Source organism: Anas platyrhynchos, chromosome 18 (genome assembly GCF_047663525.1).
Source record: "Anas platyrhynchos isolate ZD024472 breed Pekin duck chromosome 18, IASCAAS_PekinDuck_T2T, whole genome shotgun sequence".
In the NCBI taxonomy this organism is placed as follows: Eukaryota; Metazoa; Chordata; class Aves; order Anseriformes; family Anatidae; genus Anas; species Anas platyrhynchos.
The window spans coordinates 9934724-9951460 of record NC_092604.1 but is presented as its reverse complement, the minus strand read 5'-3'; the positions used below and the strand labels follow the sequence as shown (position 1 = coordinate 9951460).

The following is a 16737-nucleotide window of genomic DNA, read 5'->3' as shown; positions in this document are numbered from 1 at the left end:
TTCTGTTTTCTGTGCACACCACGGACCCTTCACCGTGGCTTTTGTCCACAAAATTTAGCACAAACCCTCCTGTGAGCGCCCAACCTGGGATTTCCCCCAGAAGCAGCCACTCCCTGAGCCAGGCAGGGGGGAGGCTGCCAGGAGCTGCTCAGAGCAGGAGCCCCCAGACCACCACCACCGTTCCTGGGGGGCCACCTGGGCTGGGAGCGAGCGCAGCAGCTCCCAAGCTGGAGAATTTGGGGTCGTGGTGTGATGCTGCTGGGAATGGGGGCCCCAAAACCTGGCCGGGGGCACGCAGCCTGCAGCCCCCGCAGGTGCAGCTGGGACCGCTGTGAGGAGCCGGCGTTGCGGGCTCGCTTGGTGTCTGGGCATCCTCCTCCCAAGCCAGCGGATGCCGATTATTTCCAGAGGAATTTTGAACCCCGTCCAGGTCTGAAATAGCGCGGGAGCCTGTGTGGGGGCCGCCCAGGCAGCCGCAGGGATTATTTATAGCCATGGGCAGTCGGCGCGAGGCCGCTGTGCTGGTGGGGCTGTGCCACGCGTTGCGGGGAAAGGAGCCCCCTGGCCCCAACAGCGGGCACATCGGTGCCCAGAGGGAGCCAGACGTCCCCCCGAGGTCCCTGGGCTGTGCCAGGGGCTTTTACTGGGGTAACAGGAGCTTGCTGGGAGGTAAGGAAGTTATTGACAGGGGAAACTTAAAAGCAAAAAGGGCCAACAGCAGGGGAAAACCTGGGAGGGACATGAGAAAACATGAGGCCACACCAGCTCAAGAAGCGGATTTGATTGTCACTTTAATCCACAGACTGCTGCATGCACTGTAAACAGGATCGTTAGGCGGGTTCGTTACTGGTGTTTATTTGTCTTTAATATAAAAGTTACAGGTTTGAAATGTCTGCGGGAAGATGCCACCATCAGGACCGGGTTAGTGGGAAATCTATAATACAGCCCAACAGCTGGGGGTGGGGGGAGAGGCTGGGGGCAGCGCAGGGCGCTGGGCACCGCTTCTCCCCCTCCCTGCCCAGCGAGGAGCCCGAGACCCCCGCTGCCCCCCGAGGGAGGTGAGGGGCTCGCAGCTGCACCAGCCGTGGCCACGCTCGGCACTTTTCGCTGGCCAAGCAGCTGCGGCCGTGCCCGTCTCGTGCCTCCCGGCCCCACGCCGTGAGCCGAGCCCCTGCTGCCGGGGGCTGGCTGGGAGCGGGGGGCTCTGGGCTCCGCACGCAGGGGGAGAACTGAAAGCAGCTCACACACGGCCAGGGGAAGGGGAGCAGCTCCCTTGGCAGCAGGGGCATCGAGCCCACGCCACGCTGTGCCTCGGCACGCGGGGAACTGAACTGATGGGGTGTGTTTTAGTGCTATCACCACACACGATACTCCTAGGAACAGCCTATGCTACAGCACACAGCGGTGGTAGTGACGTGTTCAGAGCCAGCAGAGCCCTGTGCCAGCCAGAGATTGGATTTTGCCTTTTCACAGTCTCATCAGGTTGTTTTTTTTTTAAATCTTATTTACAAAGCAAAACCAAAGTACTACTTCCTGCTTCCAAGGCTGTGAAGCCTTCAGGGGTTGCAAAGCCTTGACCAGACGTGGCGTGCAGCTCCAGGGCTGGTAGTGCCATAAAACAAAATAAAAAGCTTTTGAAGTGTTCTGACTCAGGTGTCGTGTTTGGCACAGCGAGAGCCCTGCTCCTCCTGCTCTGGGGACTGCGAGGGCACGAAGGGGAGGGCGGGAGAAACGCTCGAGAATTTTGCTTTGCTCTCAAAACCAGACTGCAAAGCCGATGCGGACGCACGAACTGGACGTGGTGCTTCACCGCGCCGTGTCTTGCTCTCACGGGGCTGCCGCTGTCAATGCAGGTGTCTCGGTTTGGATCCCACCACGGGCGTCTTGGAGGCCACTGCAGCAGCTTGGGCAGCGTGGGGCGAGGTGCTGGGAGCCCGCTGCCTGCAGCTTCTGGGACATGATCGAGCTGGACACAGTCCTGAGGATGGGGTAACGCCACCGGCGCGCCCTGCTGCAGGCTGGCAGCTGGAGCCAACACGTCCAGGGAGCCGCAAAGGCTTTGCAATCTGTAGAAGGAAGTGCTCGCACCTCTGATTCACCCAGAATAAACAGAGGCTTAGCAAACATTGACCTGCTATTGAGAAACAAATCAAGGATGCTCTGCAAAACATCCTGTACGAGCCACTGCTCTAAAACTGCAGGATTTTGTGGGACGAAGGCTTAAAAACCTGTGACCATGTGCCATGGGTCTGAAAAAGGCCTTGCAAGGCTGATAAAATCTACAGCATATGCTCAAAACCACGACCCACCCTGTAAACAACTGAATGAGGACAGAAAGGAGGGAGGGGAAAGGGCCCAGCTGGGGCTGCACTGGCAAGGACACCCTGGGAGAGGGGACGGAGGGGACAGGAGGGGACAGGGAGGGGCTGAATAAGGCACACCGGACAGACGGACAGACAGACAGACGGGTCACGCTGGGCGGGCAGTGCTCACCCCTCTCCTGTGCCGGGCAGGGCTGGGGACAGGGCCTGGCTGGGGCTGTTTCCAGAGCATGGGGCAGGGAGCTCAGCACCGGGGCTATCCGGGAGGGGAAAGCCCCAAGAAAAAAATTGGCAACGACAGGAGAGGAAAGGAGAGGAGCGAGGCGGTGGGGCCAGCGGGCTGGGCTCCGTCCCTGCTGGCTGTCACCACCCCAGAGGGGACCCCAACTCCTCCAGCCCCATCAGCCGGCCCCGAGCCTCCTTCCTTCCAGTACTTGAACGCCGTTGTCATGGGGTGGGAGTTTTATACATAATGTTTTGCACTTTTTCTTGCCTTTTCCTATAAACCCACGGGTTTTTCGGACATGCATCAAAAAAAAAAAAATTCCTCACTGGATTCTACACACTAATATTTACAGTCGTATACTACAGAACTTACTGTGCAAAAGCTAGTACCATCACTAACTGATACGGGTCCACGGACGGGGGGACCGCAGTACCTCGGGAAGTCTCTGGTTCAGGGTTCGGAGGGATGACCGTTTAAATAACGAGATCTAAGAGGAGGAGGGGGGGGGTACGATGACTGGAGACGGCGGGTCCCTGCCCACGTTTTCAGTGCCTCTTCTGTATCTACAACCGGTGCCTTCCTCCCAGAAAGGAGGCGAGAGAGATCTGGGGTAAACCGAAGACCCCTGTAAACAAAAGCAAGCTCTCCGAAAGCAGAGCTCCCCTGGCAGACAGCGGAGGCTCTTCCATCCTCGGCTCCTAGGGACAAACACGTTGCGAGGTGGCGGCGTGGGCGAGACTCAAAAACCTCTCCTGCCACAGCTGCTTGCGCTGCCGCGACCGGCCCGTGGGCGCCAAGCTCTCGCCGATTCCTCCACGGACGAAACCAAAAGCCCGGCTCTCTCCCAACACCACCTGTAACACGCTTTGCCTGGGACCCTCCTTCCACGGAGCTCTCTCCTCGGGGTTAAAGCTGCTTGATGGCACAGAGGGACGGGAGGAGGAGGAAGGCGAGTGCAGCGAGCGCTGGCTGATCTCTGCCCTCAGCGGCCCGACGCTCGCACGCCCAGCGATCGCTGCCAGCCGGGAGGGAGGGTGCGTCACCCAGTAACAGGTACAAATACTGAACTCCAGTCTCATAGCTGCCCTCTGCGCATCTGCCGAGCAATTCTCCTCGCTCGCACAGCTCCCCCTCCTCCTAGGTTTTCTCCTCCCGGTCCGTTTTCCGCCTCGTGATGTTCCGAGGTTTGATTTTGAGGGACAGTTCCCACAGGGCCTCTTCCGCCAGGTGGTCGCTGAAGTCGTTGAAGAAGGACACGATGTCGTCGTTCCTTTTGATGTCGTAATGTCTGCGGGACACGGAGAGAGGCTGCAGTCAACCACGGGGCTGCCGGGGACCTCCCCAGCCCGGAGCCACCCCCACCCGGCTCCAGCACAGACCCAGCACCGCGCTCTGCATGGCCTGAGCCCACTGAGAAGGGAAAAACCATCACGCTCGCTGCTGAAGTGGGGATGAAGACCCCCCAGCACTGAAGCTGGCAGTTGGATCTGCTGTGAGATGCCCTTTAGGAAAACCCTTCACAACCCGGAGAAGAACCAGCCACGGCACAGCCTGGAGCTGGAACTGTCGTGTGAAAAGGGAGAGCAGGAACTATGCTGCTACGCTGGGACTCCAAGAAAAATGCCACCACACCTTTGTAGCCTTATCTAACCTGGAGAAGGAAGGAGACCACGACCAGAGCCAGTCTCCCTTCTTCTCTATCACGATGCCTCCACCCCCAGCAGTGCCCCCGGCTCCCCCCACTGCACTTACACTTGCTGGAAGCACCTCATGCTGTCCAGGATGTTAAACTGCTGCCAGCGCTTAGAGAAGTTGACTTTGCTGTCAATGTAATCTGGGTTTCCCAGATGAACAAAGGTCAGGTCCTGCAGAATCAGGCCTCTGAAAGAGAGAAAGGGGCAGCAGGCCAGGGATTAGGCAAACAAGTCGAGGTGTTTGTCACACACGGGCAGGAGAGCTGGCCACAGGCAGCGCCACATCTGACTACCTCCTCCTGCTGCTGCCGGCAGCATTGCAATTCTAAACTAGAGGGAAAAGTCTTCCCAGCAGCAGACATGAAGGTGTTCAGGTGCTAAGAACCTTTCATCACACGCAGAGCTGAGAGCAAGAGGGTCTGTGCTCCCTCCTCCCTCTGCCTCCCCGGCTCCTCTGCATCCCTCCCAGGGTCCCCAGACAGAGAGAAGCTGTGTATGTGCACAGCATCTTCCTACAGGACTTTTATGATGGAAGAAAGCAAGACTAGAAATTTTACTGGCATAAACACGGAGCAAATCTGAGCTCTAGATCAGAGGGCCCTTACGGAGAAGGGCAAGGGCTTCAAGCCTTCATCTAGAAACACGACGAAGCAGCCTGTGTTTGACAAGGAAGCTTCCTATTTTATCAGTTCTTAAGTCATCAGAATCAGAGCAGTTGCAGAGGAGCACGAAGCAGCTTGAAGCTGTGGGATCCATTTCTCCTAACTGGAATATTTATTGCACAGTGCACAAGCCCCAAGAACTATAGTTGAAAGGTGTCACCTAAAGATCCAGCCACTCGGTCTTTCCTTTGCCACAGCCAAATCACCTTTACAAAAAGAAAGCTGAGACACGGAGTGAAGCACCTGAAACAGCAGCAGGTGGTCTGAGCTTTTTTTGATGGTTACAAAAGGGAATGAGATGTTTGGTGGTGACTGGCTGGAGAAATCCAGCCATCCTGTACCAGGAACGCAGTGTCAGGGGGTGGAGGAGGAGGAGGAGCCGTGCCAAGGGATGTCACCCCACTCTTCCCTGCTAGGGGACACCTTGCTCAGAGCAGGCATAGGGGTCTGACGTGGCACACTGATGGGTTGTTTTACATGTAGGGCAAAGAGGAGTGCTGAGCTGAGCAGAAGCTGCTGAGAAATTGTTGAAGGAACCACTTGAGCGTGCAGAAGAGCAGAGGAAAGGAACGACCAACTCACAGGTAAGGTATGCAGGGAGGCTCCACATCAGCCAGAGCTGCTCGGTAGGCTCGGAAGGACGAGGAGCTGTCGATCAGCGTACAGTACTCAGCCAGGCCCTAGCAGAACACAAAGCCCCGGTCACTGCCGCAAACCCATCCTTGTAACCTCTCCCCCAGGGCGTTAACACCTCGGGTGGATCTGCTCAGCCTGCCCCTTGCAGTGCACACACACAACTTCGTTGCCTGCAGCTTCACCAAGCCTTCCATTTGCAGGGAGGAAGCACTCGAATTTGTGTTCTCGCAGCCTGTGACAGCACTGGCACTTTGGCAGCTGTCAGGAAGCCCAGCAGCACTACAGGCTGCCAGCACAGAATATTTGGGTTATGTGACAATTTCCTAGTCTCTTCCCACTGGAGAGCATTCATCCACTGTCTCTCCATCCTGGGATGTCCCTGAGCTCTTAAAACCCACCCAGCTGTTTCACACTGTGACCACAGTTAGCTTTTTTTCCCCCAAAGAAGAGAGCCCGTGCTGCTCCTCACCTCTGAGGTTTGTTTCTGCCACTCCAGCCTTCGGATGGGTGCAGAATCCAGTGCAGACAGAATTGCCAGATAGGAATTAAAATTATTCAGCTTTCGTAAGTGCTGTGAAGAAGGAGAACATACCAGTTACTCCAGAAATCTGGAAAGGCTTGGAGCATCAAACAGCTCTACCAACTGTCATGTCCCACTCGCCTGTTCCTTTAATGAACAGCGTGTGTGATGCATAGCAAGAAACAAGCTGGTACCTTCATAATCTTTATAAATTTAAGGAGCAGCCTCTCTCGGTCTTGGGCTTTCTCTTGTAACATTATTATTGAACGGACCCTGGAAAATCAGACAGAAAAAAAAAAAAACAAACAGAAAGATAAACCTATTTCAGCAGATCTCAGATTTCTTGCTGTTTCATTTACAAAACCAGTAGCTAATGAGGAAGGACCAACAATATTAAAAAGGTCATGGTATCTCCAACTTAAATGGAGCACTCTAATTCACAACAAAGACAGAATAATTCCAAGGATGAGAACAATAACCCTTCACAGACTGCATTCATTTGCAAGGGGAAAGTTTGTTTGAAGAGCTCAATACTATCAGTAATTCCTTCAAGTTACAGGGCCTTCCAAAACCCTCATGATCTTGTTTCTCTTGTGCTCTGGGGTCTCCGAGAGCCTGGCATCTAGTTCCTGGCCAAAAACATGTATGTGTATACTTAAGGGAACCCAACTCTGCAAGCATTGTCTTGAACTCTAGGACACTGGACGCTAAGCACAGTTCATGCCTTGGTTGCCCTGAGCTCCTTACCAGTAGGACATGTTATTAAAGTGCTCTGTGAACTGTGTCAGGTTGGGGCTCTTCTCTTCATTTTGCTCTTTCGCCCAAAGCAAAACTTCTGGTATCTGCCAAGGAAGAAGAAGAGAGGGGTGGGAGAATACCATGCATTAGCACGGGATTTCTGCCTTAAGATTCCCAGTCACAGCCTCCGCTCGCAGTCTTTTGCTGACACGAGTTCAGCTGTCTCCTACAATGCAGCAGGTGTGCTGGGAATACCAGAGATTGCAGAGATTGTGTTCAAATCCCTCCCTCTGCCCTCACCCCATCCTTATCTCCGTACCTCGATTTTATAGAAGAGTTCAGCGTCTAGCAGGGTCAGTTGCTCAGCTATCTCGTGACTGTGGAAATCATGCAGGGTCCCCGGCCTGTAGGAGAGAAGGATGAAAAATAAAGGGTAAGAAAATGCGATCTGATTTCTTCCCTTTCTTATGTTTTGGACTGAGAATAAACGTTGTGTCCACAACGAAGGGACACCTCGTCTCGCAAACAGAACCAAAATATGGTTATGTGCACGCTTCCTCACCTGGCTGCTACCCCACGGGCTGCAAGAGGTTTGGTGGAATTGGCAAACCTTAGCATTTTCTTCTGATCTACTTTATCGAGGATATTTTTGCGTAACACTCTGGCAAGGCTCAGCTCCCCGTTGCAGACCAGCCGGAACACCAGGTCCATCAGCAGCTTGAGAATTTCCTCTGTCAGCTCCACCAAGCTGAAAGATGGAAAACCAATGGAAGGCATCAGTGCTACAGCTCCGAGCTAGAGAATTTGTGTCTGTGCAGAGTCTCCTTGTTCCTTCCCACAAGCAGAACTGAGTGACCGAAATTCCTCCCCTTCCCAGCTCTTCCTTTCTTGGAGATTCCCCTTTCAAGGGTTATTTTAAAATCCTTGACCCAGACAGGACACACCCAACAAGAAGGTTCCCTGGGTATACTACAGGTATCTTGTTGGTCAGGGTAGGGGATTTCAGCTGTCATCATCTATAGGGTTTAAACCACACACATACACACAGAGATATTTTTTTAACTGGTAGGCTTCTATCTGGCTACTGACCATCCATTTCCCACCCCAAAACAAAGAAGGCAACTCACCACAGCTCATCCACCACTCTCACCAGCACGAAGAAGGTGTTCTTACTGACTCGCTTCTTGAACGTGTCTGGGAAGTGGCAGAACTTCTCATATGTGGGTTGCAAATTAAAGAATCAACTTACGGCAGTCAGAGCACAATGAACAGCCTTGAGGAACATCAGAACAGAAACTGTTCGGTCTTGACCGAAATTGGTGTTCGGTTTCTAGGAGATAAGGGCCACCAATCTGGCCCTAATTAGCACGGTATTAATCTGCCCCCAGCTGCAGGTAGCAGGGATGTGAGGAGGTACTTGGGCCTCGCAGGACTGATGCTGGCAGAGCAGGTGTACCCTCAGGCTCTAATCTCTAAGGTGGAATTTAATGAGCAGCACTGCTACGCTGTCATCTCCCCCACTGGTCCGAGACATCTGGTCTGATATCAGCTCTCAGATGTCTCCTCTGCCTCTCTCATCGCCCAGTTTTCTGAGAGGGGAAGAGCCACGAGGGAGACAGCAGAGGTTGGAAGAGCTTCCACCAGGTGCACAAAGGCATAGAGAAACAGGGTGCCAGTAAGACAAATACCAAGAAGGGCCTGCAGGAATGACCCAGCCAGTATTTTCACTGACACCTGCTCTCCAGTGAGATTTTGCTGCGTCCTTGGCAGGATCCACCGATCCCAGCAGGAGCCAGGGGAGCAGTGGCTCTGCTGCAGATGGCAGTGATGAGCTGTGCCTTAGGACAGGCTGACGTCAGGCTCCCTTTGACCTGGGCGTACAGGAGCAAAGCCCACGAGGTCTTTGCACTGCCTGAACCGAGCCACTGAGCCACGCAGCTGACGGCAAAGGGAGCCACGAGGACAGAGCCAAGGGGAAGGAACCACAGGCAGGGGGCTCAGCAAGAAGCCTTCCCCATGCCCTGCCAGAAACACGAATGTTCACGCTGCCATGTACGAGCCCCGGCCTTGTCAGCACTTACAAGCTCAGCTCAGAGCTGGGGTGCTAAGAGGACAGTGTCTCCTGTGCTGTATTTCTTGTAGGAAGAGGGAAAAGGTGTCTTGGCAGTGTTAACCTACAGCTGCCCCACTGCCTGTCTGGAAGGCAGAACACACGATTCCCATTCTACAAACAAGATGTCCCAAACAAAAGAGCTCTTCCCCAGTTCCGTATGGAAAATCTGAACTGCTCTTCTCCCCTGCCAGGGTCCCCTGGTGACTACACTCAGATCCAGTGCTCCACCCCACATGGATGTGCCCTGCAGCATCTCCCACCTGCAGGCTGCAGATGTGGAGGGGGTGCAGGGCAAGCACATTCCTGACCGCATCCTCCAAACTTGTCACCAGCTCCCTCCATGATGCTCATGCTGCTCAGCCACGGTCCCTGGGGCAAGCTGCCTTTCATGCAAAAGGATATCTGTACTGCAGCTTCTTGATGAGCTCTTCAGGGGTAATGAATGTCCTGTACGTAGTCAGAAAGGCTTCACAGTACAGCACCAGATCTGCGGAGAGAGACAAGGAAGCCTCAGTCAAACGTGCTTTCAGGAAAGTAAGCTTCATATGAGGTTGAATCCAGCCTTGCAGAAAGAGGACACAGACACGGGCACGTTTTGAGCAGAATTCACTTCACAGAGAAGCTGTGCTGTTGTTTCCTACCAGCAGATGGACCCTACGGCACAAGAGCAGAAGTGACACTGCCCCGTTCCCCCTGGCCTGGCTCCCATCTGCAGCGCTCCCATTTGCTTCCTAGCTTGTGTGACCACCAAAGGGGCTGGTGGAAAACACCTGCTCGTGGGACAGGAGCTTTTAATAACAGGGCAAATTAAAATGTGCTGACAATGCTGGGGATAATTTAAAGATGAGAGGCGGGTGCCCTTATTGCTCAGGCAGCAGAGAGCCCTGCAAATGAATGTGGTTGTTTCCCTCATGATCAGATTTTTTTATGTTTTGATATGTTACGTGTTTTGATATGATGATATGGTGCTGCAGATCCTCTGTGTTCCAGGAAACCTGCCCCAGGAGAGTGTAAATATAAATTATTTTCAGCCAAAAGAATAAATTGCACTGCAAAAACTGACCATGACCTGCCATGGCACAAACACCGACACAGTGCACACTGCCGACTTATTTATTGATCTGCAGCAGTGCTACAGGCCCCAGAACCACAAAGCTTTGGCTGCTGGTACAGAGGACGGCATCTGAAAAAGCAGGAACTCCAAACGGGAAAGATTTCAGGCCAGGACTGCAGCACGCTCACAGCCTAGGCAAGGCTTGGCCACCGTGGGCAGCAGTGGTCAAAGTGGGAGTTTTATAGCCCCAATATTAAACCTCTCGGTGCTGCAGTCAGCATCTGCAGCAGGATAGCACGCTGCCCTTGCCTGGCCCGCTGCAACTGCTGGCAGAGGCTGGTTAGCACCGAGGGGAGAAAAAGCTCCTGCTGTGCCTGCTCGGGCCTGGCCCTACACGCAGAGCTGGCTGCGGGCAGGACGAGGAGCGCCCCACACCCTGTGCCGTAACACCAGCCCTTTGTGCGGGGAGGGTGGGAAGCAGCAGGGATCGGTGTGAGAGCCGTGCCTCTCCTCTACCTGCGGTGTTTCTCTTGGCAGCAGCCTCGTGGAGACGCTTCTTCCTCCTGCTCCTAAATCACAGAGCACTGCTGGCTCCTGGCTAAGGACAGCTCTAAAGGCTGGGTGGTCACGTTGGGGTGAGCCCCAGGCTGTGTCCGGCTGTAATCCTGCACTGGAGGCAAGCGCACGCGGCTGCGAGCACTTAACTGACCGTGGGTTTTGCTCGTAAAGATCCCAAGTTCTCCTTTTATCCCTTATTCCATTTAGCTCCTTTAGAGAAGTCAGAAGGACAAGAAGCATCATGCAGCAGGGCGTGGAGTTACGTTTATTCTGGGTTCCCATCTGCCCAAAAGGCGATGTGAGGTAATACAGCTGGTCTGCTCTGGCACTCGAAGCTGCCAAGAAATTCATCTTTAAAGGAAAGCCTCTTAACTATACCCCTCTGTGCCGTTTGGCTGATTGATTTACAAGCCCTGAATTCTTCTCATTGTAAGCTTAATTCATTAACCCTCGCAGTCACCCAAACACTGGGTTAGCATAGCACAAATTCCTCCGTGCTCCATTCAGAGCAGCGGCTTGGCACAGGGTGTCAGGCTAAGCTCTGTGACTATTCTGAGACACGCAGCACGCAGATCCCCCTCCGCCCATCCGCTCTCCCTGGCCGTGCTGCTGTGTATTTAAAATCCTGCTCTGGTTTTCCCCAGTCTTGAGAGGTTCTCCAGAGCTTTCGCCTCACTGCTTGCAGCCTGCTGTGAGCTCCCCGTTCGTGAGCCGGTGCTCTAACACACACCCTTTTATCCAGTGGCTGTCTTTAAGAGGGAAATTCTTCCAGTATGATGCTTGTTTTGGAGAATAGCAAGAGTAAATCAGAGATTCTCTATTTCAGTTTCAGCTTTTCCAGAAGGGGTATTTCCACCATCTCATTTCAACATATATTTTTTTACATATACACACCTAAACACAGTGCAATGGACTGCCTGCTTTTCTCTAATATGCTCCTATCTTTGGTCCTTTGTGCCTGGATTTGCTGCCTGACGTAAACACGGACATATATCTGCCAGGGGAAGGATTTTCTCGCCAGCTGAATGGTGCTGGTAAGTAATTGAAAACACCTTATGCTACACTAAAAAGGCAGCCATTTAAAAATGCACATGAAAGATATTTCCCCTTTGACTATCAAACCTCTAAAATACGAGAGCTGAGTGGCTCAGTGGGTTAGTGCATTCTGCCTTGCATCCCAGGGGATGAGGAGATCAATTCTGGTTAAGGCCATCAGCACAAATGCATTTGGCAGGTTCAGAATCACTCGCTGGAAATGCTGCAAGGGCTGTCTTTGTCACAGCGCTCGGGAAGGAGCTGCTTCATGTGGGCGGTGTCTGGGTTTGGAGAGATAGAGGGGTTTTAACAAATATATAGCTAGGGGTTGCCACCCCCTGCTTCCCTCCCCCACGTCTCACTTCAAGTACTGTGGATTCCCTCCCTGAATGGGTCTGGGTGGCCACCAGCAGGCAAGCAGTGCAGAGCTGCACCAGGCAGTGAGGCAGCAGGGAAATGAGGGGTGTCAGTAGCACCTGGGTAGCCTGCCTGATCCCACGGGCACTGCTTCAGACCCAAACCATCTCTCACTTTGATGCAGCACTGTCACCAACTCCACCGCTGCTCCTCGCCTCCCAGATCTGGGCAAGGCTGTGAGGATTTAACACCATCATCCAGCTTACCTCCTTTTCACCACAGCTAAGCACGACCCCCCCAAAACTTGGGGGATCATCACTGCAGTCCTCCCCAGCCTGGCCCAGCCGTGGCAGTCACATCAGCACTGCTCACACTGCAGGGACTTGGAAGAACGACAGCAGCAGGAGCTCACACCAGGCTGAACTCCTCAGCTTTGCTCTGCTGCATCCACTGTACCTTTCCTGTCGGTCTCTGTCGCGTGCACTAACAAAATATCTCCAGATCCACCACGGACGTCTGGGCCGTCATCTCCCTGCAATGAGAGCGGAGAGGCGTTACGCGTGGTCCAAGCTCCCTTCGGCCTGGTTCACCACCTCGGGGGTTCAAACTTTGTGCTGACTGGCAGAGCACGCAATGTTCCTGGCACCGCTCGCAGCGCAAGCCGGGACACGGTCTTAAAGCGCTGGGCTAATCCGGGAATTTTAGGAAAACATTTGGTGTCCCAGATGAGGATCTGGGCTGATCTGCGCTCAGGGTCTCTGACTTTGTGAAGCCAGGCTGGGAAGCGCAGCGAATGCTGAACCTTCTGCCCACAGAAGAATGAACCCAAATGTCCCAGACTCCCAAACGCTCCCAGCAGACCATTAATGGAGCAGTAGCTCTGTGTGAACTGTCTCAAAGTGCAGGATCACGGACCACAGCTGCTGTGGGGTGAGAGGTTGTGCGTTCAACTCGCATGTTCCTGGAACATCACAACCTAGCGAGTTCACTCCCTGATCTGGAACTGCTTGGCTGGAGGTCACCTGAAGCAATCTGACGAGCAGGAGCAGAAAACAGCTCTGCTAATACTTGACCCCTGCCTTACCACTTTCTGACAACATCTTTCTTTTAGCTACTGCTGTTCACAACTGAAAATATGCAAAACCGATCTGTCACTCGGCCAGGGGTTCCCACACTGCAGGAGACGGTGCACAGGAGCGGCTCTGTGTTGTTTTCAATGCATAGACCATAAAGCAAAAAGGTATGGGCTGACACAAAGCTGCTACTCCCAAACGTTCAGAAATCACAGGTTAAAAAAAAAAAAGTTAATGGAGATATTCCTGCAGGGAAAACTGGAGTCATGCCAGGCTTTCTTTATAAAGGTCTGTCATTTCAATATGCAAAACACTGAAAAAAAACCACGGATTTACAGTCATGGAGCAGCTATGTCTAAAATGTGAATTTTTCAGGTGACCCTCTGGCAAGATTCAGGAACTACTACTTACAGACTGACTAATGGCTTCTCGCTTTCTCCCCTGCATCTTCGCTCACCAAAGACCACTCCTAAAGTGCCAGTAAATGATAAATTCTTTCTGTTTTTCAAGCTAGCCCCCTGACAGGCTGAAAGGTTCAAAAAAAAACTTGCATATTCCCTCAAGCCGCACGTCAAAGGCAGCTTGGTTCAAAAGCAGAGTGAGCAAAGCTGTCTGGGAGCGCACCCAAGGCTAGAAACAAAGCTGTTTCTGCAGCACAGAGCACTGCTTTGGCTGCTCCTGCATGTCAGTAATATAATGTCCTGCTCAGGAAATCTGCTGAACGTGCCTCCGGACCGAAAGGGCAGTGCCACAAACCTGCACCTGGATTACTTGTGCTTCATTTCGGACTGGAACAGGCTGACGACGTGGGAAGGAGCGGGCTGGGGAAAGGGCACAGGGCGAACTGGTTCTTAGAGAGCATCCCATGCTTTCACAACACTGCATGCACAAAGCTGCACACCACTTGTGCTGCAACCTGGTTTTGCTATCAAATAAAAGCCGATACCTTGCTTGTGCACATGGAGAACCAGATCTCAGCGGAATATAAACCAAGGGGTGTGGAAGCACACCCTGCAGGAACCTACCTCTTGCTTCAGCGTTAACCTAGCCATAATTTCACTGTGGTCAATAAGGGAGAGCTCATCTACTTCTTCCTCCAACTGTGACGATTCCAAAGCATCCGGTGACTGCTGCTGCCTGTAAAAACCACAGGCAACAACCATCAGTGCCATCGCCAACCAAGAGAAGAGATGCTGGGCAGCTCTCAGTACACAGACCCTGGTTAACAGCAGTAAGTACACAGAAAGCCTGGAGGTAAATCTTTTGCAAACAAGCCCAAACGTCTAGCTTTAATTCTGTTGCTTTGCTCACCTCTTGAAAAGCAGAAGACGAACCTTTAGGACCTGAACACTCGCGTGCCTGGATTTCTGGCAGAAAGGATTTTACTGTGCCTTGCATGAGTGCACACTTCCACGTCTCCTTAATTCACCACATTTTTCGTGCACACAAACCTAAGCCCTTCCTCAAATGCAGAGAGCCTGAACATCCTCTGCCTGTGTACACCTTTTAGGCAGCTAACAGCCCATTGTGCTGCTGCAAGGGGAAATGGCAGGCTCTCTCTGCAGGAAGCTTTAGCACTCTGCCCCCTTTTTTGGTGTACATTCACAACCCCAGTACTCTTACCCCAAAGGCAGGTACTCTTACACCTGGACACGTGCTCTTTGTGCTTGGATTCCTAAAAAAAAATGAAAAAAGTGCCTGTCCTGAACAGTTTTCTCCAGGCACAGGTCAGAATCCAGCGCACCAGTCTGTGCTCTCCCCTGACATGGGGCTTTGCGGAGCACTGCTGCATTGTCTCCTTCACTGCAGGGATTAAAACCCTGAGCCCAACTGCAAGAAAATGGGGGAGGGAAGTTGACTATCACGCACAAAACAATGCTGTTCTCTATTTTTGCTTTAGAAATGCAATTGAAGAGCAATCTCAAGCAGCAGGGAAGCACTCGCTCCACTCCTCCTGAAGCCCATCTGTTACAGCCTGCACCTCTTCATTTACATAGACAAATGATAGCTAAGAGCATTAGAAGGGATATAAAGCCTCCTGCTCTGGGGCCTCAGCCAGCCTCTAACTAGCAGCGTTAGGAAGAAATTCCCTTCTGGAAGACGATTTCCCAGCAGCAATACAGACTTTTTTTGCACGTTTCCCTGGAAGCAGGAGGGAGCAGCCAGCGTCTATGACAGGACTGCCAATTAGATGGACTTGTGATGACGACCACAGGCTGCATTAACCCCTGCAGGCTCGCTGAGTTAAGTACTGATACCTCGCCTGGATCCTGATATCCTGCCTCCTCCTGCCATAGCATCCTACCGCTCAGCCATTGTAGGAAAAAAAAAAAAAAAGGCTTAAAATCTGGAGGGCTTTGGGATGGTGGAGGGCAGGAGAGGCAGCCACAAGGACTGATTGCCAGGGGGTGGACAGAAAGGATGATGCTCTGTACACCCCGAGGTTGGGAAGCGTGTGCTCTGTGGGATTTGGGCTTACCTTTCAGCACCATCTTTGCCTTCCTTCCCCATGGCACTGCTGTTTGAACCAGAGTCTTTGGAGTGGCCTTCTTTGACGGAGGGAGATTCCTGCAAAGAGAACGAGTTTCTCATTATTGCCTGGGGTCCTACACCACTGCTGGGCTTGCATTTACAGTCTTACTGCCTCTAAACGGCCCTTTACTGTAAATTCCTACGGAGCGGTTAAAGATTGATGCAAGTTAATGCCAAATGCCAGGAAAACACAGAAGTTAATTAGACAGGAAATTTGGGACCATCTCTGGAGACTAGTGTAATTAGTATTGTTTGCTTTTAACATTGTGAAATGATGCTGAAAGTTACAACACAAGTCAGCTGTTGTCTTGGATTTTAACCCTCTCGCCACTTTTTTTTCAGCCCTTATTGTTGGATACACTCATCCTTGCCTTCAATCAGAAGGGGCACAGCCAGCTCCAGGCTCCCGTTTCAGTTCCCCTCTCAGATCCAGCCCCAAAAGACCAGACCATTAGGGGGTGAGTGCAGACTGCCCTTCCTGCTCCCCTCGTGCCCATCAGAAGAGCTTCCACAGCGACAAAACGTTCCCACTTCACAACTCCCGGCTGGGAAACGAGGCTAACGCAAGAAGCAGAGCCATCCAAACCCAGCCTGGGAGAGCAAATAACGTGGCATTTCAAATTAGCCACTTAAAGAGGAAAAGAGCCATGAATGGCAAATGGGAACATTGATCTCATGGTGCTGGAGGTCAGAGTCATTTAACGCCACGCAGAGTGGAACTTGAAGACTCAACCTGCTGAACACACGGGACTGAAGCCACCTGCACTCAGATCCAGCCTGCAAAACGCAGCAGCGAGGTAAGACGTGCCAGTGGCTGCAGATTTGTCCCGGACCGTGTCTGTAAAGCCCTTTTTCACAGTTCAGGACCAAACAACGACTGCCCGAAGGGCCGGGCCTGCCTCGTTGTGTCTCCTAAGGGAAGTGATGGGAGCCCTATCTCTTCGGCCATGTAACGCCAGCACAGATAAAGGTCTCGGAGACATCCTGCAGGAGCAGTGCCTTCCTAGGCGAGGGTGGGCACGGGACCAGCACAGACCTCTGCCGCCCTTCGCTCTGACACAACAGGAAGATGGCACCTCCCTGGCGTGGAGCACACCCTGCCCCCTCTAGGAAATTCCTAAGATAGGAGGCGTGAGGAAAGGAAGAAACAGCCCTAAATCAGTCCAGCACTTCGTACCCAGATGGGGAAGTAAAAGATTAACAAAAAAAAAGAGGAGT

General features: G+C 52.7%; 1 protein-coding gene across 12 annotated transcripts in view; it reads right to left on the bottom strand.

The window, feature by feature from the left end:
* Positions 1–774: 774 nt before the first annotated feature.
* The window catches only part of RAPGEF1 (Rap guanine nucleotide exchange factor 1), an 87242-nt gene continuing 71279 nt past the window's right edge, over positions 775–16737 (bottom strand). For all 12 annotated transcript variants that reach the window (XM_038188120.2, XM_027471085.3, XM_027471084.3 and 9 more), the window contains 13 exons: positions 15467–15555; positions 14013–14124; positions 12371–12446; positions 9313–9397; positions 7925–8017; positions 7360–7545; positions 7117–7201; positions 6807–6901; positions 6254–6332; positions 6009–6110; positions 5486–5583; positions 4300–4428; positions 775–3835 (listed from right to left, as the gene is read on the bottom strand). In XM_038188120.2, coding sequence (XP_038044048.1) covers positions 3685–3835; positions 4300–4428; positions 5486–5583; positions 6009–6110; positions 6254–6332; positions 6807–6901; positions 7117–7201; positions 7360–7545; positions 7925–8017; positions 9313–9397; positions 12371–12446; positions 14013–14124; positions 15467–15555 — 1380 coding nt within the window. In that variant the 3' untranslated portion in view covers positions 775–3684. The remainder of the gene's footprint in view (positions 3836–4299; positions 4429–5485; positions 5584–6008; positions 6111–6253; positions 6333–6806; positions 6902–7116; positions 7202–7359; positions 7546–7924; positions 8018–9312; positions 9398–12370; positions 12447–14012; positions 14125–15466; positions 15556–16737) is intronic.